This window comes from Coregonus clupeaformis, chromosome 5 (genome assembly GCF_020615455.1).
Source record: "Coregonus clupeaformis isolate EN_2021a chromosome 5, ASM2061545v1, whole genome shotgun sequence".
Lineage (NCBI taxonomy): Eukaryota > Metazoa > Chordata > Actinopteri > Salmoniformes > Salmonidae > Coregonus > Coregonus clupeaformis.
The window spans coordinates 6,929,603-6,955,719 of NC_059196.1; the positions used below are offsets into that span (position 1 = coordinate 6,929,603).

A 26,117-nucleotide genomic window follows, 5' to 3' on the forward strand; every position below is an offset into this window, starting at 1 on the left:
AGGTTCTGTCAGGCTCACTGTTTGACCCCTGAATCGGTCTCAATATTTACATTTACAAACAAGTAGTGACATATATGAAGCACAGATCAATGAAAGTTGAAATTTAACAGCCTGCTGAGCAACTGCCAGTCTTTTGCAAAGGAGAATTCTGCCATTGCACATTCAGTGTGTGTGTCTCTCTCTTTATTTAGACAGGATAGCAGGTCTCCCATCTTAAGTTTGTCAAGGTAAGATCGAACATTTGGGAATTTATAATATGGCTTATGATGTAACTGACTTATGACTTGTATAAATGAAAGTGTAAGGTTTCAGCTAAACCTTTGCCTCAGTGTAATAGTAGTAGGCCTATAATAGTAAAATATAGTATACTTATAATTATAGTAATAGTATAACACTTGAGGTTGCCCCTTGATTATGTGTGTTCATTTAAACCAAATGTCACCTAATCTTCCATTCAATTGCAAACCGTTTTTTAAATGTTTTTTTCCTGTTTTAGGTCTGTTATGAAGAAATAGCAAGTGGTTAATGTACCTGGTCATAAAATAGTAAAGTAATTCCTCTCAATGTGTACTTGTGACAAGGCTTGCCATTATGTAGATACGGATAGTATAGCCAGCTGGTGGTCTCAACTAACCAGATTTACCAGAGCAAGAGAGCACAAAACTGTTTGTACCTGGTCACCATCTTTCAGGTGTTCTCTTTAAATTAAGAATATAGGTGCCATACAGTGAGGGAGACTAGAGGGAGAGACAGGATTATAGACTTCTAAATGTGCGTCACAAATTAAATAAAAAAAAATATATATATATACAGGTGAGAATGTTTTGTATGATATACCTCAGTAAATACATGTTTTCTTCAAGGGATTAGTCTGTTTTGTAATGTTCTCTATTTTAAAATGAGATACACTGCTGTACCATGCTAAAGAAGTTGATAGAACTGTTTTGTGTTTGTCATTGCGAAAGACTGGATTATCTAGCCCAAATGTCAGTTTGCTGTCGTCCTTCAACTGTGATTCATTCCATTGACAGGAATTGAGTGGGCCAGCCTCATTGGGTAATAGCTTGTTACCCTCTGTTGTTTCAGGCTGGCTGTTCATGGACATGGACCTTCGTCTACTATCACTCCTGTTGTTCTGTGTCTGCAGACAAGGACTAACTGTAAAGCACTGAAATTAATCATCAACATCAATCGTGACTACTTTTCCTGAATGATGTGCAACATTCTCATATCACTGTTTTCCCCTTCAAGCAGAATGGAGAGGTGTCAAATGATGCTCCAATCCCTCTGGTCCCCCTCATCCCATTGATGCCCAGCCACCCTAAAGAGGTCTGTTGCCAAAGCAGAATACACAGCTCTCATTCCCTCCACATGCATTTTTACTCTACATTGTCTTAACCCAACACAATCCACTCTTCCAGGAATCAGGGACTTCTGCCCCCAGGACACAGGAGCTTCAAAACACAAGTCCCACCTCATATACAACCACCCCTCCTCCCCTCGTGACGACCAGTTCCCCGGGCGGGGGCTCGTCTGAGGAGGATAATCAGCAGCAGGATGGGGGTTGTAGGGCCCAGGCCCGCAGGCCAAAATCCAGGCAGGCCTTAGCTGGCGCCATCCAGAGACTGGGCATGAAGCTGTTGGGCCAGATGAAGACAGGACCTGAGCAGCCCAATGTCATTATATCCCCCCTCAGCATATCCCTGGCACTCTCCCAGCTGGCTCTGGGTAGGACCTGTTCTGTTTTTGCTGTTTTTTTAGGAGTGATTAAAACGTTTTAGGAATGTAGGTATCTATGCTATTTCAGTATCAACTGTACTTGGCATGGTTTACAGTACCAGCATCACAACCTCTTAGGCTATGTCCCAAATGGCACCCTATTCCCTATATAGTGCACTACCTTAGACCATAGGACACGTTTAGACTCAACATGACCTCATTGAATTGTTTGTTGTAAATGTTGAGAGCTCAAATCAAATTGTATGCGTCAAGTGTACAGTTTACAGCAGGAACACAATTTACAGCTAAATGCTTGTGTGCTAGCTCACTCAACATTGCAGTCCAATAATCAATAACACTATCGTAAGCTGCAGCATGTTGCATCATCATCATCATGTCTATGTATGTATATCAGGAGCCATGAATGAGACAGAGGAGCTGCTGATGCACCATCTCCATGGTGACACTATGCCCTGCTACCACATGTCTCTACACAACTTCCTGGAACGCCTCCGCAAGAGCGACCTGCAAGTGGCCACACGCCTCTACCTGCAACCAGGTCAGTGCTCACTGCTTCAGGGTTGGGGTCAATTCCATTTCAATTCCAGTTAGTTCAGTAAGTACACTGAAATTCCAATTCTCTTCAATGCTTTTCATAGAGGAACCTTTGGAATTGGAATTTTGTTAATTTTGTTAACCTTTTACTGCAGTGGGCTAAATCAGGGTCACACAGTGTTTCTTGGTAGTCTTAAACAAATCTACTTTGAAACAAAAGTATACACCTCACACACATATTCATGGGCTTAAAAAAAAGAAGACACCTGTACCATGTCAGATATAGAGTTGAAATGTAGTTCATTTTGAGTTTGCATCCCTATATTATACTTTATATACATCACAGAAGACTGAAATATAACAAAATCATTTGACATAGAAACACCGGATTTTCAACATTTAAAATCATGTTTAGGTAATTATGAAAAATATGAAAAATATGAATAACATTCCACCCATGAGGCCACTAGAGGGCGATTTGGTCATTTGACTGGAGGAAAGGGAGCTGAAATGGAATTGACCCCAACACTTCACTGCTTACTTGAGTAAGAGGGTTAGGAAGTTGATGGAACATAAAGGAAACTGACCTGGAAATGGAAGGAAGATAATGACAATAGACATATTATGATTGAGTGTACAGAAGTTCAAACAAGTGACATTGAATGAAACAATACTCTAAATGGCCAGATATAAGTAAGAAAGTACTAATGTGTTACTGACTTTATGACTTCATGATAACATTATGATTTTGTCTGAAATAGTATTTTGATGTCTGTTTCAGGGTTTGAGCCCAAACCAGAGTTTATTCATCAGTCTCAGGATGTATATGACTCAGAGCCAGTGACCTTGGAAGGGCTGGCTGAGGTCAACGAGTGGGTAGAGAGGGCCACTAATGGAAAAGTGACCGACTTCCTGACCAGTCTGCCACCCAATCTGCTTCTCATGCTCATCAATGCTGTCCATTTCAAAGGTTTGTCATAGTATCTATCTACTCAATTCACAATTATGTTTCCTGTCTGGCATTATCAGTCTGTCTGTCCTTAAATGCTTTTTTTCTTATATTATCTCCGTAATCACCCATTTGTCCTAAACAGGAGAATGGAAGGCTCGCTTTGACCCACGATTTACCTCCAAAGACGTCTTCTACATTGACGACAAGCACATGGTCAACGTTGACATGATGATGGGGCCCAAATACCCCTTGAGTCTGTTCACTGATAATGATCTGGAGGCTCAGGTAAGACTCTCACTCCCTCTTGTCCACTCCTGCTTGACAATTTATGTTTTTCATACTTTTACCATCCATCACTCTCTACATGTAGTATATACATGTATACTGTATGTTATATTATATTTCAGATATGACTCCAAAATGGTATTTGGCTCCTTTTTTATGACATATTGTCTTCATTTTGTAATTTCTCTCCTTGAATTTCTCTATTCCCCCTCCTACTTTCCTGAGTCACAAAATTGTTGCACACTATATTACCTCACTTCTATTTCTCATCCTTGTCCTGGTCTTCCTGTGCAGGTGGCTCGCTTCCCCTTCAACAATCAGATGAGCCTGCTGATAGTGATGCCCATGAATGGCCAGGTGAACGTGTCAGCCCTCACAACAAAGCTCAACATCTCTGACCTGTACAACCGCCTGCCCAGAGAGATATCCATGCAGGTCAAACTGCCCAAATTCAAACTGGACTACAGCCAGGACCTGCAGGAGGCTCTGACCAACATTGGTAAGTAGTGGAAGATCCATTAGCAGCCTAGATTAATATGTGAAGTGACTATACTACTGAAAACGTTCACAGATAATAAAGCTTGAAGCACAATAACATGGAGCAGCAGAAGCTGTTCCATGTTATTCTTCAACACAAATTGAAATTACTAGCAGAAGCTGTAAGTCTTTTTGAAAACTTTAGAACTGCCCCTCTTCCTCTTATACCTAAGTGTGTGATTTGTCCTATTCTCAGGTATGGGGGAGTTGTTTGCTAGTCCCAACCTGGCAGCCATAGCTGAGGGCCCTCTGCTGGTGTCCAGTGTGCAGCACAAGTCCAGTATGGAGATCACTGAGGAGGGAGCAGAGGCTGCTGCTGCTACCAGCCTGGTCATCTCACGGTCCAACCCCTATTTTAGTCTCAACCAGCCCTTCTTCTTTGCCCTCATGGACGATAAGACACAAGCACCAGTCTTCCTGGGCGTCATCACCAATCCTAACCCTGGAGCTCCTGCTATGCAGAGTAGTGGAGGGTCTGCCAACCTAGATAAAGTACAGTTCCCCATTGATGACAAGAATGACAAGAATGACAAGCATTATCATCACTCTTTTGGTGGGCCACCCAAGTAAGCCCAAACCTCATTCACTGTGGGGAGATTGAGACCATTATCTATTGACCTTGAACTGCACTGCTGTCTGTCAGAGAGGAAGCAAATCCAGATGAGCAACTCAGATGCATGACAACAGCCCAAGTTATCCAAATGGTCAGCTGGATTGAAATGCAAAAATGTTTCTAAGTGTGTCAAAACATAAACAAGCAGCAGTTGTTTTTCTTTTTTCTTTAGTTTTATTTTAAATACACAACACACTGAAGTGCCCCACATTCTCTAATAAAGTTTACTGCTGATTAAAAATAAAAGTATTTCTATCTGATGTTTTGGATTAAATGTATCATGAAAATGCAATATTGTGTCCAGATTTATTAGGCTACTTGATAAGACATAAAAAATGTCCAAATCCAATGTGAGATTATTTGGTGTTTTAGAAATGTTGGCCCTATATTTCATATTTTCTTTAGTGCATAATTTTTGAATGACAAACATGCCCTATCAATGCTTTAGGTCAGCTCTGTAGTGCTGTTTTATGTCTAGATTAGAAGAAACCAACAAATGGCTTTGAACAAATGGTCAATTCATGTCAAGCTTTCTCTGTCCTTGTGGGCTTCTGTTACTTAGGTCAAGCACTCAGCCAGTGGATGTAGATTAGAGAAACAAAGATGTCATTGTGCCCTGTTACTTACCACACATAAACCTACACAATATTCCTCACAAACATTGCAAAGAGCTTATTCCCTTATATTTACTGTTAAATTCTGGTATTTTCAGAATACAAATCATGCCACACAAATCCAAAGGTCTCTCAACGCAATATTTTCCAGACTAGAACCTAAAACAACATGGCTGTTATTGACCAATTAACATTAATGTGGGTGTGGTCTAGCTCATAAATGCATATAAATCAGTCAAGGATATTTGTATTGTAACACAATTTGGTACACATTTTGCAAACACTGTCAAGACTCAAGATATGCAAGAACAGTCTCCCGAGTGGCGCAGTGGTCTAAGGCACTGTATGGCAGTGCTAGCTGTGCCACTAGAGATCCTGGTTCAAATCCAGGCTCTGTCGTAGCCGGCCGTGACCGGGAGACCCATGGGGCGGCGCACAATTGGTCCAGGGTAGGGGAGGGAATGGCCGGCAGGGATGTAGCTCAGTTGGTAGAGCATGGCGTTTGCAACGCCAGGGTTGTGGGTTCGATTCCCACGGGGGGCCAGTATGAAAAATGTATGCACTCACTAACTGTAAGTCGCTCTGGATAAGAGCGTCTGCTAAATGACTGAAATGTAAACATCCATATCGATCACACTATAACGGGTGCATTTTTATATCTCTTGATCTGTTTGACTCAGAGTGATGACATTTGGCACACATGCTCAAGGATATGAGTCTCGCTAACCCACATGATATCTCAGAGACCACTGGCCCGATTTTGACTAAACTTGGGTCAATGACGCGTCTTGCCATAGAGATTTACAAAAGTACACTGATTGGCCCAAGGGGGGCGCTATAGTAATAAACTGTACATACCTTAGTCACAGGCGATTTTGACAAAGCTTGGGATGACATGCAGGGCCGGTGTTAGGGGTGGGCCTTAGGCGGGCCTTAGGGGGCCTGGCCCACCCCACTGTATCTCCTTGCCAACCAAATAAAATATAGAAATATTGATAATTTATTTGACCGAGACACATGCCGACAGAAATATGCATAAATCTCAGATAAAGCATCCGAGCGAGCGAAACAGCGCCCCTCTGTCATACTATTTCTGACCAGACAGCATCAGATACATGGGCTACATATAGTGACGACAGAGCGGCACTGTTTCGCTCACTCAGATGCTTTCTCCAGTGAGAGAGTTTCAGCAGAGAGAAAGAGGCGAAGCGAGGGGGCTCACTCTCGCCAAAATCTGTCCAGAATAAGCCCAATGTGTTTCTAGGGGCATAATATGTAGACCTAAACTTGTCGCCTGCCTTCCCGCCTTTGGGACAACGACTCCCATTGTTAGGGCGGAGACATGAGCATCTCGTCATTAGCCTATATACAGATCTCTGGTTTCAGTCTCGCGAATTGGAAAGGAAAGTTGGTGGGTGCACTGTGCACTGTTATAATGCTGGCTTCCCCTAAAGTAAATTGATGTTTTGAAAAAATTATATAATTACTCCTGTCTAATTAAAAACATTCAAAATACTTCACCAGAGAGCATGACTTAGCCACAGAGGATCATTAGCTTCTTTAAATGTTTTTGCTGTGGATTGTTTCAAATCACGTGTGTAGGCCTATGCCTATTTGGGAATCCCGCAATTTGGGCAGCGTGCGTGGCAATATGTCTAACTGATTGAGTTGCGGCTGTCAGTAAAATGCATCTTAAATATATGTGAAGATAATGCGTCTTGAGTATAATTTAAAAGGTTGCAACAAGAAGAAGGGGAGGGGTGTGTGGAGAAGATATGGCATGTATCTCTCCAGAATGCGCTCAGCTGTCTCGCGCCAATTCTTGCCCATTCATTGTTTCATTGTGTGAATTGTTTGCCCTTTGATGGTTTAGTTTTTTTTATCAATTCCCCATTACATGTCACCAGTAGGCCTAGTAAATGTACCGTTAATCCCTCACCATTTGGTTACATACATTTCTGTTAATGCATGTATTACAGTAATTACAGTCATTTACCATTCTCATTCTCGTAGTGGAAACGTGATTGTCTTAATGCACCACATCCACTACTAATAAACTGAGCTTCTCAGTAATTTTTTCTTCACTTCACACATTGTAAAATAAGTATATATCTTTTTTTAAAAGTATTACATCCATTGCAAATGATAGTTCCTCAGTATCTGAAAAGTCTTCCCAACACTCCCGGCCTCAATAATCACCAAGCCACGGTGTGAAAGAGCTAAATATCATGATCTGATGATCCCATACCTTATATCCAGTGGAAACTTCATAAAAAACAGCTGTCTGTCCCGAGCTCACTGGCAAAGAAACTTTAAGGGCCTGGAATAGGCTAGTTGATACAATGTTGCGCAAGTTCGCTAGCAACAGCTTCAGGCTGCATCCAGTTAATGATTTGATACAATGTTGCACTTCACTAGCAATAGCTCAAGTCAAGACATAGCAATGGATGCAGACAGGCGGAGTAGACAGATGAATGTGATTGAAAGAACCTGAATTTCCATCAGGATATTTTCTACTGTTGAAATTCCCCCTCAGGAGACTGAAAAGATTTGGCATGGGTCCCCAGATCCTCAAAAAGTTCTACAGCTGCACCACCGAGAGCATCCTGACCGGTTGCATCACCGCCTGGTATGGCAACTGCTCTGCATCTGACCGTAAGGCACTACAGAGGGTAGTGTGTGCGGCCCAGTACATCACTGGGGCCAAGCTTCCTGCCATCCAGGACCTATATACTAGGCGGTGTCAGACGAAGGCCCAAAAAATTGTCAAAGACTCCAGTCACCCAAGTCATAGACTGTTCTCTCTGTTACCGCACAGCAAGTGGTACCGGAGCGCCAAGTCTAGGTCCAAAAGGCTCCTTAACAGCTTCTACCCCCAAGCCATAAGACTGCTGAACAATGAATCAAATGGCTACCCGGACTATTTACATTGCCCCCCCCCCTCCCCTTGTTTTTACACTGCTGCTACTCACTGTTTATTATCTATGCATAGTCACTTTACCCCTACCTACATGTACAAATTACCTCGACTAACCTGTACACCCCGCACATTGACTCGGTACCGGTACCCCCTTTATATATCCTCATTATTGTTATTTTATTGTGTTACTTTTTTAAATTGTAAATGTTTTACTTTAGTTTATTTTGTAAATGTTTTCTTAACTCTATTTTCTTAAAACTGCATTGTTGGTTAAGGGCTTGTAAGTAAGCATTTCACGGTAAGGTCTACACCTGTTGTATTCGGCGCATGTGACAAATACAATTTGATTTGATTTGACTGCCAGGTTTCTGATCTCCTCCCTATAGGCTGTCTCATCATTGTTGGTGATCAGGCCTACAACCGTTGTGTCGTCAGGAAACTTAATGATGGTGTTGGAGTCGTGCTTGGCCACGCAGTCGTGGGTGAACAGGGAGTACAGGAGGAGACTAAGTGCGCACCCCTGAGGGTCCCCGTGTTGAGGATCAGCGTGGCAGATGTGTTGTTGCCTACCCTTACCACCTGGGGGCGGCCCGTCAGAAAGTCCAGGATCCAGTTGCAGAGGGAGGTATTTAGTCCCAGGGTCCTTAGCTTAGTGATGAACTTTGTGGGCACTATGGTGTTGAACGCTGAGCTGTAGTCAATGAACAGCATTCTCACATATGTGTTCCTTTTGTCCAGGGAGGAAAGGGCAGTGTGGAGCGCAATTGAGATTGCGTCTTCTGTGGATCTGTTGGGGCAGTATGCGAATTGGAGTGGGTCTAGGGTTTTCGGAATGATGGTGTTGATGTGAGCCATGACCAGCCTTTCAAAGCACTTCATGGCTACAAACCTGAGTGCTACGGGACAGTAGTCATTTAGGCAGGTTACCTTGGCATTCTTGCGCACAGGGACTATGGTGGTCTGCTTGAAACATGTAGGTATTACAGACTCGGTCAGGGAGAGGTTGAAAATGTCAGTGAAGACACTTGCCAGTTGGTCATGCTCTGAGTACACGTCCTGATAATCTGTCTGGCCCTGCGGCCTTGTGAATGTTGAACTGTTTAAAGGTCTCAATGAGCTACTCCTAAGATAAAGGAGGTTCATCTTGAAAATGGCGTGCATGGTAGTGTCCATATGGTTTAGTGTTATAAGGGTAATGACTAAACTGACTCTGACCTGGTTTACGAACTTCTGCCTGTCCTCGACTTGCCTCTTGCCTGCCAGACTCGAACCATCTGCCTTCCGTGTCTGCATCTGGGTCTCATCCTGTGTCGTTATAGTACGAACAGGCCATGACTGACCCAGGAGAATCGGACCAGCTCCGCAACACTGTCTCCCTGCATTGAGCCACCATTGGAAGACATGAGGAGCTACTCCAGAACCTTATGGAAGGACTCCATATTTTGGCGGAATGCCATGACCAGGGTTTCAAATCATTACTGGAGCAATCCCGTGGACTATCTATCAGGCAGCATGCCACTACGGAGACCTCCCGGACGCTCAGTAATCCCCCTACCAGTGGTGATTTTGTCCAGTCTACCCCGGCTACCATATTTTCTAAGTTGGACCTTCGGAACGCCTACCACCTAGTTCGGCTATGGGAAGGAGATGAGTGGAAGCCAGCCTTCAACACGGCTAACGGGCACTACCTATTCATGCCGTTTGGACTCACCAACGCTCCCGCAGTGTTCCAGGCCCTGGTCAATGATGTGCTCCGTGACATGTTGAATCGGTTTGTTTGTCTACCTGGATGACATCCTTGTTTTCTCCCGTTCTGCTCAAGAGCATGTCCTCCATGTCCGCCAAGTCCTTCAGCACCTCCTGGAGAACCAGTTGTTTGTGAAAGTAGAGAAGTGTGAATTCCATCGCTCCACTATCTCTTTTCTGGGATACGTCATCACTGAAAGGAACGTTCAGATGGATCCCGACAAGGTGAGAGCGGTGGTGGATTGGCCCCAACCCACCTCTAGAGTGCAGCTGCAAAGTTTTCTGGGATTTTCACATTTCTACCGCCGCTTCATTCGGGGCTACAGCACCCTGGCTTCTCCCCTCTCTGCACTCACCCCTCCTAAGTTGCCGTTCACATGGTCCCCAGCTGCTGACAGGGCATTTTTGGATCTTAAGCATCGTTTCACCACAGCCCCATCCTCATCCATCCGGACCCGTCCCATCAGTTCATGGTGGAGGTTGACACCTCGGACGTTGGAGTGGGGGCCGTTCTGTCCCAACGTTCGGCCCAGCAACAACATTTGCACCCCTGCGCTTTCCTCTCTCATTGCCTGAATTCCGCTGAGCGGAACTATAATGTTGGTAATCGGGAACTTCTTGCGGTCAAGATGGTGCTGGAGGAGTGGAGGCACTGGCTTGAAGGCGCAGAACACCCATTATTGGTTTGGACCAACCATAAGAATCTTGAATATCTCCGCACCGCCAAATGCCTCAACTGCAGACAAGCTCGTTGGGCTCTGTTATTCACTCGGTTTAACTTCACCATCGCCTGCCACCCTGGGTCCAAGAATGTTAAGCTTGATGCTCTCTCTCTAGTCTGTATAGTTCTGCGGCTACACCATCAGACCCTGAGACCATCCTCCCTACCTCCTGTCTTGCTGCTACACATGTCTGGGGAATCAAGAGCCTGGTCCATAAGGGGGGGGGCCCGGCTAACCAGATGTTCGTCCCTGATTTGGCCCGCTCCCCGGTCCTGGAAGGGGCCCATTCCTCAAAGCTTACCTGTCATCCCGGCTCCCGCCGGACCCTGGCTTTCATCCGACAACGTTTTTGGTGGCCCACTATGGTTTCTGACATCTCCACATTCGTCGCCGCCTGCACTGTGTGCGCTCAGAACAAGACTCAGTGGCAAGCTCCAGCTGGCCTCCTTCAACCACTCCCTGTGCCTCATCGCCCCTGGTCCCATATATCCCTGGATTTTGTCAATTGTCTCCCACCGTCTGATGGCAACACCACCATCCTTACAGTGGTGGATAGGTTTCTAAAGCCGCCCATTTCATTCCCCTCCCTAAGTTACCTTCAGCCAAGGAGACGGCCCAGCTCATGGTGCAGCATGTCTTCCGAATCCATGGACTTCCGGTCGACATGGTCTCCGATCGTGGTTCTCGTCCCGATTCTGGAAGGCGTTCTGCACCCTCATTGGGTCGTCGGCCAGCCTTTCATCCTCAGTCCAACGGGCAGTCGGAGCGTGCCAATCAGGACCTGGAGACGACTCTTCGGTGCCTCGTCTCGGCCAACCCACCACCTACAGCCAGCAACTCATGTGGGTGGAGTACGCACGGAACACCTACCCTGCTCGGCCACTGGGCTCTCGCCTTTTGAGTGTTCCCTTGGTTACCAGCCTCCGCTCTTCCCAGAGCAAGAGGAAGAGGTCCGCATCCCCTCAGCCCAGATGTTCGTCCGTCGCTATCGGCGTACCTGGAAGAGAGCCCGATCCGCTCTTCTTTAGACCACCTCCAGGTATCGGCGACAGGCGGACCGCCACCGGACCCCGGCTCCCCGCTATCGTCTCGGGCAAAGGGTATGGCTCTCTATTCGGAATCTGTCCCTCAGAGTGGAATCCCGTAAACTTCCCCACCGCTTTATCGGCCCTTTTCCCATCTCTAAAATCCTTAGTCCCACTGCTGTTTGTCTTCTGTTGCCCCGCACCCTCTGTATACATCCCACTTTTCATGTGTCTAAGATTAAACCTTTGTCTCACAGCCCTTTGTCTCCTGTTTCCAGACTTTTACTCAAGTAGTATTTTACTGGGTGACTTTCACTTTTATTTGAGTAATTTTCTATTAAGAAATCTTTACTTTTACTCAAGTATGACAATTTGATACTTTTTCCACCACTGATTACTGCTGTCTGTGCGGGCCCAGAGGACAACACAGGGAAAGGTCAAATAACATCATTACACTAACATGTGTTGATATCTATGAGGTGTACAGCTAGTACAAGGTTTAATTTCATTTGAAAAATCTATAAGCTATAATCAAAGGTTCAATTTAATTATATAATAAATATTGAGATAATTAGTCATAGTTTACTTACATAATTGTTATCGATTGTTTAATCTCTCCGAGAGAAACAAAATCAGTCATTAATCTTAATTAATGTTAGCCTAATAATGTGATATTTAAAAAGTTGTAGTAAAGGTATTCAGGATCCCGCCACCATTAAATCTAGCTTTAGCCTTCTCTCTGTGTGTGAAAGGGGGAGGAACGGTGACTCCCATCATTATGTTCGTGAGCTCTCTTCACTCTTCTATTATCTGCTGCGGGACTCCCCGTTCCTCCCCCTTTCACTTCCTCCGCTCCCCCGACCTGCTCGAAGGTAAACGACGGTCCCTAGTACTCTAACTTTCTTTGCCACCGCATCGCCTCAAGTCAAAGGATGGCAGCATTTCTGAAATCCCTTCGGAATCTGAAGAATGAGATTGTTCTATTCTCTACCCCGTTACTTCTTCTCCCGCTGCCTTTAGTCATTGGAACGAAGGTATGTAAATTGTCACGTTTTGCACAGATTTAAACACACGTTTTTATATTGAAAATATATTGTATGTACAGTAAGCGGGTTTTATATTGTTGTTTAAATGATATTGTTTATTTGGTTAAATGCAAAAGGAGTTGGTAATTTCGGACTACTTTTCTGTATTATAATGATGTTTGTATAGTTATATTTATCATAAACCTTCAATTAGACACTGTACTGAAGCAGGTCTAACTGCATTCTGTGGTTGAGAGTCATTGCATAGGTTTTGTTCAGCCTTGCACCTGTTGATGCAGCCTAAACAGTGAGTTGCAGCATTTAACCATTTTCTTAAAAAATATATATATATTTAGCAGACACTCTTAACCAGAGCAACTTACAGGATCAATTAGGATTGAGTGCCTTGCTCAAGGGCACATTGACAGATTTTTCACCTAGTCAGCTCGGGGATTTAAACCGAATGTTACTGGTCCAACACTCCTAACCACTAGGCTACTTGCCACCCATCATCCCTGATCCTCAAGGCTGTCTCAAAGACAGTAGCCTAATGCTGTTGTTTTAACCGTATATGGCATGTCATATCCAGAGTGGGAACACTAGTTACACTGAATCCTCCTGTCATAGGTTCTGTCCCAAATGGCATCCTTTTCACTATAGTGCACTACTTTTGACCAGAGCCCCTAGTCAAAAGTAGTGCACTACATAGGGAATAGGGTGCCATTTGGAACGTAGACTTCACATGCTGCCAAAGCTGAGACTTTGTCCTAGTGTTGCCTCCACTGCATCACACATGGGGCTATTAGCATGTTATATTTGTCTTATCCTTGGTGTAGTTTCAGTGTATCAGAATCATTACTAACTATGTCATCACACCTAATCTGTCACACACACACACACATCATAGAGGACGGACTGCTGAGTGATGGTCTGAGTGGTGGTCTGATCAATGTACAGTTGAGTCTAACAGGTGCTGCAACACAGGATTACAACACAGTGATCTTTAACCCCAATCAACATATCTCAGTACCAATCAACTATAATCTCTCCCATTTATGATTATATAATGTGACTTTCCCTAACAACAGTACAGATCTGCTATCTTAATTTGATCACTCTGTTGTCGCAGAGAATATTCATGAGCAGCAGGAAATGCAAATTGTAGTGTATTCAAGGCTTGAAAAGGCTTCTAAAGTGTATAATTTCCATTTTAAAATGTCAGACTTGATTTGCCTTAAAAAAAAATGTATCCACCCCTATTTTTTTTTCTCCATTTAATTATAATTCAGACAATAATTCACATTTCCTGTTGCTGCAGGATTATTTTCCTGCAGTGAGAAGCAAGGTCAAATTAAGATATTGCATCTGTATGAGCCAGCAGTATTCATTCCCAGGTGTTGTGGTGTGTTGGATGTTCTGACCTGTTGGTGACCTTTTGGATCCTATGTATTTGTTGTGCAGGAGGCAGCATGTGCCTATGTGATCATTCTGATGGCAGTGTACTGGTGTACAGAAGCCTTACCACTGGCTGTCACTGCCCTGCTTCCCGCTGTCCTCTTCCCCATGTTTGGCATCATGCAATCCAAAGACGTAAGACAGCCTCTATTGCAAGCCGTGAAGACATCTTTCAATAACATGATCAATGAAACTACTATAAAACTGTACTAATCAAACTGTACTATAGTAGCCTACTGATATTCAATATACTTCACGGTGGTGTCTGCACATTGTTTTAGTAGATACAGTATTGGTAGATGTTTGCATGTGCATACACAAATACACTGTGGACCCATGAGTCACTTGTCTGTGGGTGTCTTCCAGGTGTGTATGCAGTACCTGAAGGACACCAACATGCTGTTTGTGGGAGGACTGATGGTGGCGGTGGCAGTGGAGCACTGGAACCTGCACAAACGCATTGCCCTCCGAGTGCTGCTCTTTGTAGGGGTGCGCCCCGCTCTGTAAGTGACCCTCAACTAACTAACTAACTAACTAACTAACTAACTAACTAACTAACTAACTAACTAACTAACTAACCCATCAATACAAATCCCCTGCTATGTTTGGGACTATATCAATCTCTAGATAAGGGAAATCAGTTAATCTTTATGACTATCTATATTGTATTGACCTTGCCATTATACATGTGGAAATATTACCTAACGTTTCACTCTCTCTGTGTCAGAGGGTATTCTGCCTTTTACTTGGTCTGATCCATCTCAGTAAAGCCCTTTGAGAGACTTTGACAATTTTATGCATACCCTCTTAGAAAAAAAGGTGCTATCTAGAACCTAAAAGGGTTATTCGGCTGTCCGCATAGGAGAATCCTTTAAAGAACCCTTTTTGGTTCTAGGTAGAACCCTTTTGGTTCCAGGTAGAACCCTTTTGAGTTCCATGTAGAACAATTTCCAGAGGGTTCTACATGGAACCCAACATAGTTCTAACTGGAACCAAAAAGGTTTCTAATTGGAACCAAAAAGGGTTCTCCTATGGGGACTGCCGAAGAACCCTTTTGGAACCCTTTTTTCTAAGAGTGTAGATGAATATAACATTTTATAAGCCTTGTTATAAGACCTTCTACAAGCTCATACGTGCTTATAACAAGTTATAAAGTATTAAACCTGTATGCTATGCTTTAAGTGAAGTGTTACATAATATTCGTATTCCACATTTCTTTGCTGAGGCCTGTGTTTCCTCCATATAGGTCCTGTAATTCCTATGATTCTCTATGTCTTCTATGGTTTCCTCAATTTCCAGTCTCATGCTGGGCTTCATGGGGGTGACAGCCTTCCTGTCCATGTGGATCAGTAACACAGCCACCACAGCCATGATGGTGCCCATCGTCCAGGCTGTTCTGGAGCAGCTCAACAACTACTCAGAGACTGAGATGCCTGTGATCCTCAGCACTGAGGAGGACACCCAGCCTCAGGACACCACTGACAGCAAACAAACAGAGAAACAGACAGAGGGACATGGTGAGCACTGAGCAGAGAAGGACAAATTAATGAACAGTTCATTTGTGAGTTTATTGAAAGGGGTTATTATCCATTGAATGAACTCGGGGACCATGTAAGCTTATTAGGGAGCATATGTATGAGCAGTGTGCATTGCAAATTAGTTTTATTTGCTTTGAGATTATTTGGGCTATGTTAATGTTCCTATTTGGACTGTGTTTGTCCAGTTGTGGTGACCTGTTTAGACCCGTTTGTGGAGGCAATCCGGCGTAAGGAGGCTGCAGACAAGAAGAAGATGTGTAAGGGCATGACGCTGTGTGTCTGCTACGCTGCCAGCATTGGGGGCACCGCCACCCTCACAGGGACTGGCCCCAACCTGGTGCTCAAGGGCCAGATGAACCAGTGGGTACCTTCAGCTATGGATTGTGTCCTCAGTGTATTTCAGTATCGTTCAAATCATATTTTTCTTTATGTGCTAATGTTAATAATATTTTATGTTTCCCTCAAGGCTGTTTCCTAACAATGGAGATGTCATCAATTTTGCGTCCTGGTTCGGCTTTGCTTTCCCCAACATGATCCTGATGCTGACCCTGGCTTGGCTCTGGCTGCAGTTTGTCTTCATGGGATTCAAGTGAGTTTCAGAATAAAAGAAGATGTTTTATCTTTCAGTCAGAGATCATCCTACTGAATTCAGTTTACTACTGAAGTCACCCTTTAAGCCTTAACCCCTTTCTCTTCCTCCATTCCCAGTTTTAAGAAGACGTGGGGCTGTGGGGCAGCGAAGACAGAGAAAGAGATAGCTGTGTATAATGTGATCAAGGAGCAGCATCGTCAGCTGGGCTCCATGTCTTTTGGAGAGCTGAGTGTGCTGGGTCTGTTCAGTTGTCTTGTGGTTCTGTGGTTCACCAGAGATCCTGGCTTTGTGGCAGGCTGGGCCACATACATCTTCAACGCTGATGCAGAGTACGGCCCTCTACTGTTTATAAATACTACACTGTACATGCACAGCATATTACACAGGCCTAGTATGCTTTCCAAATGGCATCCTATTCCCTTTATAGTGCACTGCTTTGGACCAGGGCCCATTTAGCTCTGGTCTAAAGTAGTGGGCCATAAAGGGAAAAGGGTGCCATTTGAGACGCAACCCTAATCAATACAAAGAAGACATGAGACTGTTACAAAAACATTAGATTGACACTATATATACAAAAGTATGTGGCACCCCTTCAAATTAGTGGATTCGGCTATTTCAGCCACACCCGTTGCTGACAAGTGTATTAAATCAAGAACACATCCATTGAATCTCCATAGATAAACATTGGCAGTAGAATGGGCATACTGAAGAGCACAATGACTTTCAACGTGGCACTGTCATAGGATGCCACCTTTCCAACAAGTCAGTTCGTCAAATTTCTGCCCTGCCAGAGCTGCCCCGGTCAACTGTAAGTGCTGTTATTGTGAAGTGGAAACGTCTAGGAGCAATATCGGATCAGCTGCGAAGTGGTAGGCCACACAAGCTCACAGAACGGGACCGCCGAGTGCTGAAGTGTGTAGCGCGTAAAAATTGTCTGTCCTCGGTTGCAACACTCACTACCGAGTTCCAAACTGCCTCTGGAAGCAACGTCAGCACAATAACTGGCCGAGCAGCCGCACACAAGCATAAGATCACCATGCGCAATGGCAAGCGTCGGCTAGAGTGGTGTAAAGCTTGCTGCCATTGGACTCTGGAGCAGTGGAAACGCGTTCTCTGGAGTGATGAATCACGCTTCACCATCTGGCAGTCCGACGGACTAATCTGGGTTTGGCGGATGCCAGGAGAACGCTACCTGCTCCAATGCATAGTGCCAACTGTAACGTTTGGTGAAAGAGGAATAATGGTCTGGGGCTGTTTTTCATGGTTCGGGCTAGACCCCTTATTTTCCAGTGAAGGTAAATCTTAACGCTATAGCATACAATGACATTGTAGACGATTCTGTGCTTCCAAATTTGTGGCAACAGTTTGGGGAAGGCCCTTTCTTGTTTCAGCATGACAATGCCCCCGTGCACAAGGTCCGTACAGAAATGGTTTGTCATGATCGGTGTGGAAGAACTTGACTGGCCTGCACAGGGCCCTGACCTCAACCCCATCAAACACCTTTGGGATGAATTAGAACGCTGACTGCGAGCCAGGCCTAATCACCCAACATCAGTGCCCGACCTCACTAATGCTCTTGTGGCTGAATGGAAGCAAATCCCCGCAGCAATGCTCCAACATCTAGTGGAAAGCCTTCCCAGAAGAGTGGAGGTTGTTATAGCAGCAAAGGGGGGACCAACTCCATATTAATGCCTATGATTTTGGAATGAGATGTTCAGATGTCCACATACTTTTGGTCATGTAGTGTATCTCACTTCCCACATACTTCAACACTTCACAAGAAAAAATAAGCAAGAAAACATCAATTGTGTGTCTGAATGTTGAAAGATAGGGTGACTATCTTTATCCGTTCTTCCCTCCAGGTATGTAACTGATGCCACAGTGGCATTGTTCATCGCTGTCCTTCTCTTTGTCCTGCCTTCCAAGGCCCCACGCTTCTGCTGCAGGAGGTCCCAAAGCTTTGACACTGGTAAACCATGTTTAGTACCTGATCTTGAGTATGCTACTTTAGTATCTAAGGATATGAAGACTTGAAGACCATTACAATGGCATGTCTGTAACAGTGATTTGTTAACCCCTCTACAGAGCACCAGCACCTGGCTGGCCCCACACCAGCTCTGCTTACCTGGAAGGTGGCCCAGAAGAAGTTACCCTGGAGCATCGTTCTCCTCTTGGGGGGAGGGTTCGCCCTGGCGAAGGGCAGCGAGGTGAGAGACAGGGCCTGTATGTACATACAGATGTAGGATTACCTTGTTACAGGAGAACTTTCCTGACATGCAGGAAATGTAAAACATGCAGTGTATTTGAGGTTTTAAAAGGCTTCTGAAGTTTGTACGAAAAATGTATCAACCCCTACAAAAAGTATTATTTCTCTGCTGTAGCAAACTGGCTCAAATTAAGATTCTATATCTGTACAGTGTAATCATTGGTTGATTTCCACAGAAACATTTTAACCAAAACAGTCAGATTCCCACTGAGAACTGAATCATCCCACATTTCATCAGGATCTTTGTGACAAATTTACATTTTTGATGTGTCAACACAGCTCCACCCTGTTCACTTCCCAAGTACGATCACACATATGGCATATCATGTGGGATCACACTGGTGACATATCAGCTGCTTACTTAGTAATGTCAGTGGAAATTAGTACACTAAAATCCACCTTTCTGTCTTTGCATACTGTACACAGTATGTACAGGTAACTGCCAAAATAAAGGAAAATGAAATACCAACATAAAGTGTCTTAATAGGGCGTTGGGCCACCACGAGCACAATGCACCTTGGCATAGTTTCTACAAGTGTCTAGAACTCTATTGGTGGGATGCGACACCATTCTTCCACGAGAAATTCCATAATTTGGTGTTTTGTTGATGGTGGTGGAAAACACTGTCTATGGCGCCGCTCCAGAATCTCCCATATGTGTTCAATTGGGTTGAGATCTGGTGACTAGACACACACACACACACACACACACACACACACACACACACACACACACACACACACACACACACACACACAAATACAAATACACACACACACACACACACACACTTTGAACCCCGTATGCTCCTTTGAGACCCCTCTTTCAAAGTCACAGATCTCTTCTTCTAACCATGGTAGCCATAATAATGGGCAACTGGGCATTTTTATACATGACCCTAAGCATGATGGAATGTTAATTGCTTGTTTAACTCAGGAACCAAACCTGTGTGGAAGCACCTGCTTTCAACATACTTTATATCCCTCATTTACTCAAATGTTTCCTTTATTTTGGCAGTTGCCTGTACATCTGTAGATGTACAGTACCAGTCAAAAATATGGACACACCTACTCATTCAAGGGTTTTTCTTTATTTTTACTATTTACTACATTGTAGAATAATAGTGAAGACATCAAAACTATGAAATAACACATATGGAATCATGTAGTAACCAAAAAATTGTTAAACAAATGAAAATATATTTGATATTTTAGATTCTTCAAAGTAGCCACCCTTTGCCTTGATGAAAGCTTTGCACACTCTTGGCATTCTCTCAACCTGCTTCATGAGGTAGTCACCTGGAATGCATTTCAATTAACAGGTGTGCCTTGTTAAAAGTTAATTTGTGGAATGTCTTTCCTTCTTAATGCGTTTGAGCCAATCAGTTGTGTTGTGACAAGGTAGGGGGGGTATACAGATGATAGCCCTATTTGGTAAAAGACCAAGTCCATATTATGGCAAGAACAGCTCAAATAAGCAAAGAGAAACGACAGTCCATCATTACTTTAAGACATGAAGGTCAGTCAATACGGAACATTTCAAGATTTTGAACGTTTCTTCAAGTGCAGTCGCAAAAACCATCAAGCGCTATGATGAAACTGGCTCTCATGAGGACCGCCACAGAAATGGAAGACCCAGAGTTACCTCTGCTGCAGAGGATAAGTTCATTAGAGTTACCAGCCTCAGAAATTGCAGGCCAAATAAATGCTTCACAGAGTTCAAGTAACAGACACATCTCAACATCAACTGTTCAGAGGGGACTGTGTGAATCAGGCCATCATGGTTGAATTGCTGCAAAGAAACCACTACTAAAGGACACCAATAATAAGAAGAGACCTGCTTGGGCTAAGAAATACGAGCAATGGACATTAGACCGGTGGAAATGTGTCCTTTGGTCTGGAGTCCAAATTGGAGATTTCTGGTTCCAACCACTGTGTCTTTGTGAGACGCAGAGTAGGTGAACGGATGATCTCTGCATGTGTGGTTCCCACCATGAAGCATGGAGGAGGAGGTGTGATGGTGTGGGGGTTGCTTTGCTGGTGACACTGTCAGTAATTTATTTAGAATTCAAGGTACACTTAACCAGCATGGCTACCACAGCATTCTGCAGCGATACGCCATCCCATCTGGTTTGGCTTAGTGGGACTATCATTTGTTTTTCAACAGGACAATAACCCAAAACACACCTCCAGGCTGTGTAAGGGCTATTTGACCAAGAAGGAGAGTGATGGAGGGCTGCATCAGATGACCTGGCCTCCACAATCACCCGACCTCAACCCAATTGAGATGGTTTGGGATGAGTTGGACCACAGAGTGAAGGAAAATCAGCCAACAAGTGCTCAGCATATGTGGGAATTCCTTCAAGACTGTTGGAAAAGCATTCCTCATGAAGCTGGTTGAGAGAATGCCAAGAGTGTGCAAAGCTGTCATCAAGGCAAAGGGTGGCTACTTTGAAGAATCTAAAATATCAAATATATTGTGATTTGTTTAACACTTTTTTGGTTACTACATGATTCCATATGTGTTATTTAATAGTTTTGATGTCTTCACTATTATTCTACAATGTAGAAAATAGCAAAAATAAAGAAAAACCCTGGAATGAGTAGGTGTGTCCAAACTTTTGACTGGTACTGTATATGGATCTGGTAATGTATCCGACACCATAAGAAGAGTGTCATGGTTGTTTGAGACTGATTGTGTGGTTATGGTTATGTATGTGCCCCTGTAGGAGTCAGGTCTGTCTAAGTGGATGGGGGACCAGATGACTCCCCTCCACACCATCCCACCCTGGGCCATCGCTATCATCCTGTGTCTGCTGATCGCCATCTTCACAGAGTGCACCAGTAACGTAGCCACTGCCACTCTCTTCCTACCTGTCCTCGCCTCAATGGTAAGACTCAACACACAGCTCTGTAATAATAACACAATACTAGGCCCTACTACACAATACTACACTACTACACACCACTACAATACTACACAATACTACAATACTACACAATACTACAATACGACACTATGCTACACTACTACACTACAGTATTACACAACTGGAAGCAGGAATACAATAGCTGTCCAGTCTGGTAAACTGCTCTGACACTCAGACGTGTACAGTACATGCAGAAGCAGTAGTAGACTACTTGCAATGGGCTGCAACACTGTAGCTCCTTGATGTGAAGTACAGTACTTACCAATCTCCCCTATAGGAGTGCAGCATGGAAACTACTACCAGTGGAAGCTGGGCTACATGTCCTTGTTTGGCTGCCCTGGCCTGTAGTTGTTAGACAATACATTTGGTCCCCTTCCCTGGGCTCTTCCTTCTATAGCCACCCTGCCAAACACACCAATTGAGCTTCGTGGCTTGTCCTGGTGCCCACCCCCATCCACACTGACGAATGGTATCACTGTGCCCAGTGCCCAAGCACTCAGAGAGGACCCAAGCTGGGCAATGCCGGAATGTGCCAAGCTGAGGTATAGAGAGAGGGATTTATTGAGGTCAAAGCCAACAGGAGTGCATGAAGATGACATAAGTGTAGAAAAGGGTGAGTGAAAGAGGGAGAATGATACTGTAGGAAGAAAAATGGGGTTAGTGAACCAACTACTACTTACAGGGAAGTCTGGGAAAGAGAGGCTGCTAGGACGTGTGCTTTTGTTTCTAGCTGCTTGAATCCAACTAAATGATATAACATCCATTATATCCGTTGTGGAAGAGCATGACAGAGGGATGAGAATTCTGACATGAAAGATAATCTCAGCCAGTATTAATTTTCAAACTAATTACTGTCGTGTGAATTCTTTTGGGAGACTAAACAACTCTTCAGAGGCTTACATTTTAATCTTTGTTCTGCTATTACATTGTGGTTCTACACCGTTCTCGAGACATCTGTGGTGCGTTTCCATTTTGCCTGCCATGACTCAGACCCCAAACAACATAGCATGCATAAGAATTACATCTTAATTGCACACGCCTAATGGACGATTCTGAACCCTAGAATTACAAATACTAAAATCAGAGTTATGAGCAAGTAATTACGGTGCAGAAAAGCATCAGAGCAGACTAGAGTGTTGTCATTAGGTATGCGTCCCAAATGGAACCCTATTCCCTATATAGTGCACTACTTTTGACTAGGGTGCATGGCCTCTGGTCAAAAGTAGTGCACTATGTAGGGAAAAGGGTGCCATTTGGGACTCACTCTAGGAGTCTCCTCCTTAGCCCAGGCTCAGACAGCTGAAGATGTGTGTCTGTGTGTTTATTTCAGTCCCAGTCCATTGGAATGAATCCTCTGTACGTCATGGTGCCTTGTACTCTCAGTGCGTCCTTTGCCTTCATGCTACCTGTGGCCACACCGCCCAATGCTATCGTCTTCTCATTTGGCTACCTTAAGGTTTCTGACATGGTGAGTTACAGTACACCATTTTACAAAGTGAATAATATCTACTGCATTGTCAATCTTATTATTAATTAACAAAAATAAATAATAACAAAAAATCCTCATCAATTTAGGAAACGTCTTATAGTGCCATTTACTAATAATTTGGTGACAGTCCTATAGCTAATTTGATTGCCTTTTTTCAGTATCAATGATTGCTAACAGACCCTGAAATCACACCCAGTTGTACCTCCCCTCTCTCTCTCTCCCAGGCTAGGACAGGTATAGTGATGAACATCATCGGTATCCTGTGCATTACTCTGGCCATCAATAGCTGGGGCAGGGCCATGTTCCACCTAGACACCTTCCCTACCTGGGCCAACACTACTGGTGTGTGAGGACCTCGAGCGGCCCCGGGCCAGGCCATGGGGAACACATGGAGGGCACCTTATGTGCTAGGGATCTCTGGAGAGAAGAATGATGAAGGGTGAAAGTAGCACTACTCTACTTTTAATGCTGTAATGTGTTATACAAAGTATGTCCAGTCCCATTCAAAATGCCCAAGTATTATCTCTATCAAATGAACATGTTCTCAACTTCTCACTCTCAGGCGTAGGTTCTGACTCATATTTATTGGTTGGTTTATATCTCAAGACTCAGAGTTGCTTAAAATCCATTTGTGAATTAAGGTTTTTGCTAAACTGTTCATTTGCACAAAATAGCTTCTGAACTACACTACATGACCAAAAGTATGTGAACACCTGCTTGTCGAACATCTCATCCCAAAATCATGGGCATTAATATGGAGTTGGTCCCCCCTTTGCTGCTATAACAGCCTCCACTTGTCTGGGAAGGCTTTCCACTAGATGTTGGAACATTGCTGCGAGGACTTGCTTCCATTCAGCCACAAGAACATTAGTGAGGTCGGGCACTGATGTTGGGCGATTAGGCCTGGTTCGCAGTAGGCGTTCCAATTCATCCCAAAGGTGTTCGATGGGGTTGAGGTCAGGGCTTTGTGCAGGCCAGTCAAGTTCTTCAACACCGATCTAGACAAACCATTACTGTATGGACCTCGATTTGTGCATGGGGGCATTGTCATGCTGAAACAGGAAAGGTCCTTCCCCAAACTGTTGCCACAAAGTTGGAAGCACATAATTGCATGTATGCTATAGGGTTAAGATTTCCCTTCACTGGAGCTAAGGGGGCTAGCCCAAACCATGAAAAACAGCCCCAGACCATTATTCCTCCTCCACCAAACTTTACAGTTGGCACTATGCATTCGGGCAGGTAGCGTTCTCCTGGCAATGGCCAAACCCAGATTTATCCGTCACTCCAGAGAATGCGTTTCCACTGCTCCAGAGTCCAATGGCGGTGAGCTTTACACCACTCCAGCCAACGCTTGTCATTGCGCATGGTGATCTTAGGTTTGTGTGCGGCTGCTCAGCCATGGAAACACATTTCATTAAGCTCCCGACGAACAGTTATTGTGCTGACGTTTGGTTCTAGAGGCAGTTTGGAACTCAGTAGTGAGTGTTGCAACCGAGGACAGATCATTTTTACGCGCTTCAGCACTCGGCGGTCCCGTTCTGTGAGCTTGTGTGGCCTACCACTTCGCGGCTGAGCAGTTGTTGCTCCTAGACGTTTCCACTTCAGAATAACAGCGCTTACGGTTGACCGGGGAAGCTCTAGCAGGACAGAAATTTGACCAACTTACTTGTTGGAAAGGTGGCATCCTATGACGGTGCCACGTTGAAAGCCACTGAGCTCTTCAGTAAGGCCATTCTACTGCCAATGTTTATCTATGGAAATTGCATGGCTGTGTGCTCGATTTTATACACCTGTCAGCAACAGGTGTGGCTGAAATAGCTGAATCCACTAATTTGAAGGACTGTCCACGTACTTTTGTATATATAGTGTATGTTTCCATGACCAAACAATGTATGTCATCTTCTGTTTTTGCTAATCTATAGTCTTAGTCTTAGATTAACTTGTTTTGATTTTGCTAGTACTCAATGGTGAAACGTGGTGCATTGTACTTGAACTTTGAATACTGTATGACTGTACAACTAAACTTTAACCATTGGGGCTGGAAAATGTAAACATATTGAAAACTCAGATATGTGAAAATACTGTACAGTGGTTATTTACTGTGTGCTGACGTGTTGATGTTTCTACTTTGTTATATAATATAATTATTATAATATATCCGACACCATAAGAAGAGTATAAAATAATAATATGTAATTCAATATTTTTTTTATTGAATTATTGTAATATTATCTTGATCAAAGTTGAATATGTATGAGATGTAATATAGTTTATAGTTTATTGTAAATGGTGTTTGCTACTGCACACTCTGAAATGGCCAAAATGTCAAAGGAAATGTCTGGGCTGCTTGCATGTACAGTCAGAGATGGGCAAAAATTACAAGATACAATTACAAAATACCATAAAGGTCAATGTATCAAAATAAACTACAAAATAATGGTATTTTGAAATGTATTTAATTAAAATACATGTATTTTATATTTTACAATACAGAAATAAATATGCAGGTAGCCGGCCCGAACAGCAACAACATTCTTAGTAACGGTTACAGAAATGTTTTATTTGCTATGACTGTGATATGTTGTTGTTTATCTTAGATGAATGCACTGACTGTATACACTACCAGTCAAAAGTTTGGACACACCTACTCATTCAAGGGGTTTTCTTTATTTTTACAATTTCTTACATTGTAGAATAATAGTGAAGACATCAAAACTATGAAATAACACATATGGAATCATGTAGTAACCAAAACAGTGTTAAACTTTTCAAAATATGTTTTATATTTGAGATTCTTCAAATAGCCACCCTTTGCCTTGATGACAGCTTTGCACACTCTTGGCATTCTCTCAACCAGCTTCATGAGGTAGTCACCTGGAATGCATTTCAATTAACAGGTGTGCCTTGTTAAAAGTTAATTTGTGGAATGTCTTTCCTTCTTAATGCGTTTGAGCCAATCAGTTGTGTTGTGACAAGGTAGGGGGGGGGGGGGGTATACAGATGATAGTCCTATTTGGTAAAAGACCAAGTCCATATTATGGCAAGAACAGCTCAAATAAGCAAAGAGAAACGACAGTCCATCATTACTTTAAGACATGAAGGTCAGTCAATACGGAACATTTCAAGAACTTTGAA

At 43.6% G+C, this 26,117-nt stretch overlaps 2 protein-coding genes across 7 annotated transcripts; both read left to right on the top strand.

Annotated features, from left to right (window-relative positions):
* The first annotated feature begins 38 nt into the window (after positions 1-38).
* On the top strand, positions 39-4,921 carry LOC121559904 (alpha-2-antiplasmin-like). Of its 6 annotated transcripts, none has more exons than XM_041872956.1 (10): positions 170-227; positions 497-545; positions 1,087-1,160; positions 1,252-1,329; positions 1,422-1,728; positions 2,135-2,278; positions 3,056-3,244; positions 3,369-3,511; positions 3,806-4,010; positions 4,245-4,921. In XM_041872956.1, exons 3-10 carry the CDS (start codon positions 1,098-1,100, stop codon positions 4,616-4,618), a joined length of 1,503 nt encoding a protein of 500 aa, XP_041728890.1. In that variant the 5' UTR covers positions 170-227; positions 497-545; positions 1,087-1,097; the 3' UTR covers positions 4,619-4,921. The 6 variants fall into 6 exon arrangements, with proteins under 6 accessions (XP_041728886.1, XP_041728897.1, XP_041728890.1 ...); XM_041872953.1 differs by having other exon boundaries at positions 172-227; positions 497-550; XM_041872976.1 differs by having other exon boundaries at positions 172-227; positions 1,255-1,329.
* A 7,655-nt stretch (positions 4,922-12,576) lies between these two features.
* Positions 12,577-23,719, top strand: LOC121567043 (solute carrier family 13 member 5-like). The gene is made up of 12 exons (XM_041876983.1): positions 12,577-12,722; positions 14,175-14,303; positions 14,535-14,671; positions 15,468-15,685; positions 15,892-16,066; positions 16,173-16,295; positions 16,415-16,627; positions 18,161-18,267; positions 18,384-18,505; positions 21,293-21,454; positions 22,824-22,961; positions 23,207-23,719. The coding sequence occupies exons 1-12, from the start codon at positions 12,621-12,623 to the stop codon at positions 23,330-23,332; spliced, it is 1,752 nt and encodes a 583-aa protein (XP_041732917.1). The 5' UTR covers positions 12,577-12,620; the 3' UTR covers positions 23,333-23,719.
* The last annotated feature ends 2,398 nt before the right edge of the window (positions 23,720-26,117 follow it).

Coding starts and splice junctions, on each gene's coding strand:
- LOC121559904 (XM_041872952.1), top strand. CDS start 1,098: ATGGACATGGACCTTCGTCTACTATCACTCCTGTTGTTCTGTGTCTGC. Junction 1,729..2,134: donor ACTCTCCCAGCTGGCTCTGG/GTAGGACCTGTT, acceptor TATGTATATCAG/GAGCCATGAATGAGACAGAG. Junction 3,512..3,805: donor ATAATGATCTGGAGGCTCAG/GTAAGACTCTCA, acceptor CTTCCTGTGCAG/GTGGCTCGCTTCCCCTTCAA.
- LOC121567043 (XM_041876983.1), top strand. CDS start 12,621: ATGGCAGCATTTCTGAAATCCCTTCGGAATCTGAAGAATGAGATTGTT. Junction 12,723..14,174: donor CTTTAGTCATTGGAACGAAG/GTATGTAAATTG, acceptor TTTGTTGTGCAG/GAGGCAGCATGTGCCTATGT. Junction 14,672..15,467: donor GTAGGGGTGCGCCCCGCTCT/GTAAGTGACCCT, acceptor CTCAATTTCCAG/TCTCATGCTGGGCTTCATGG.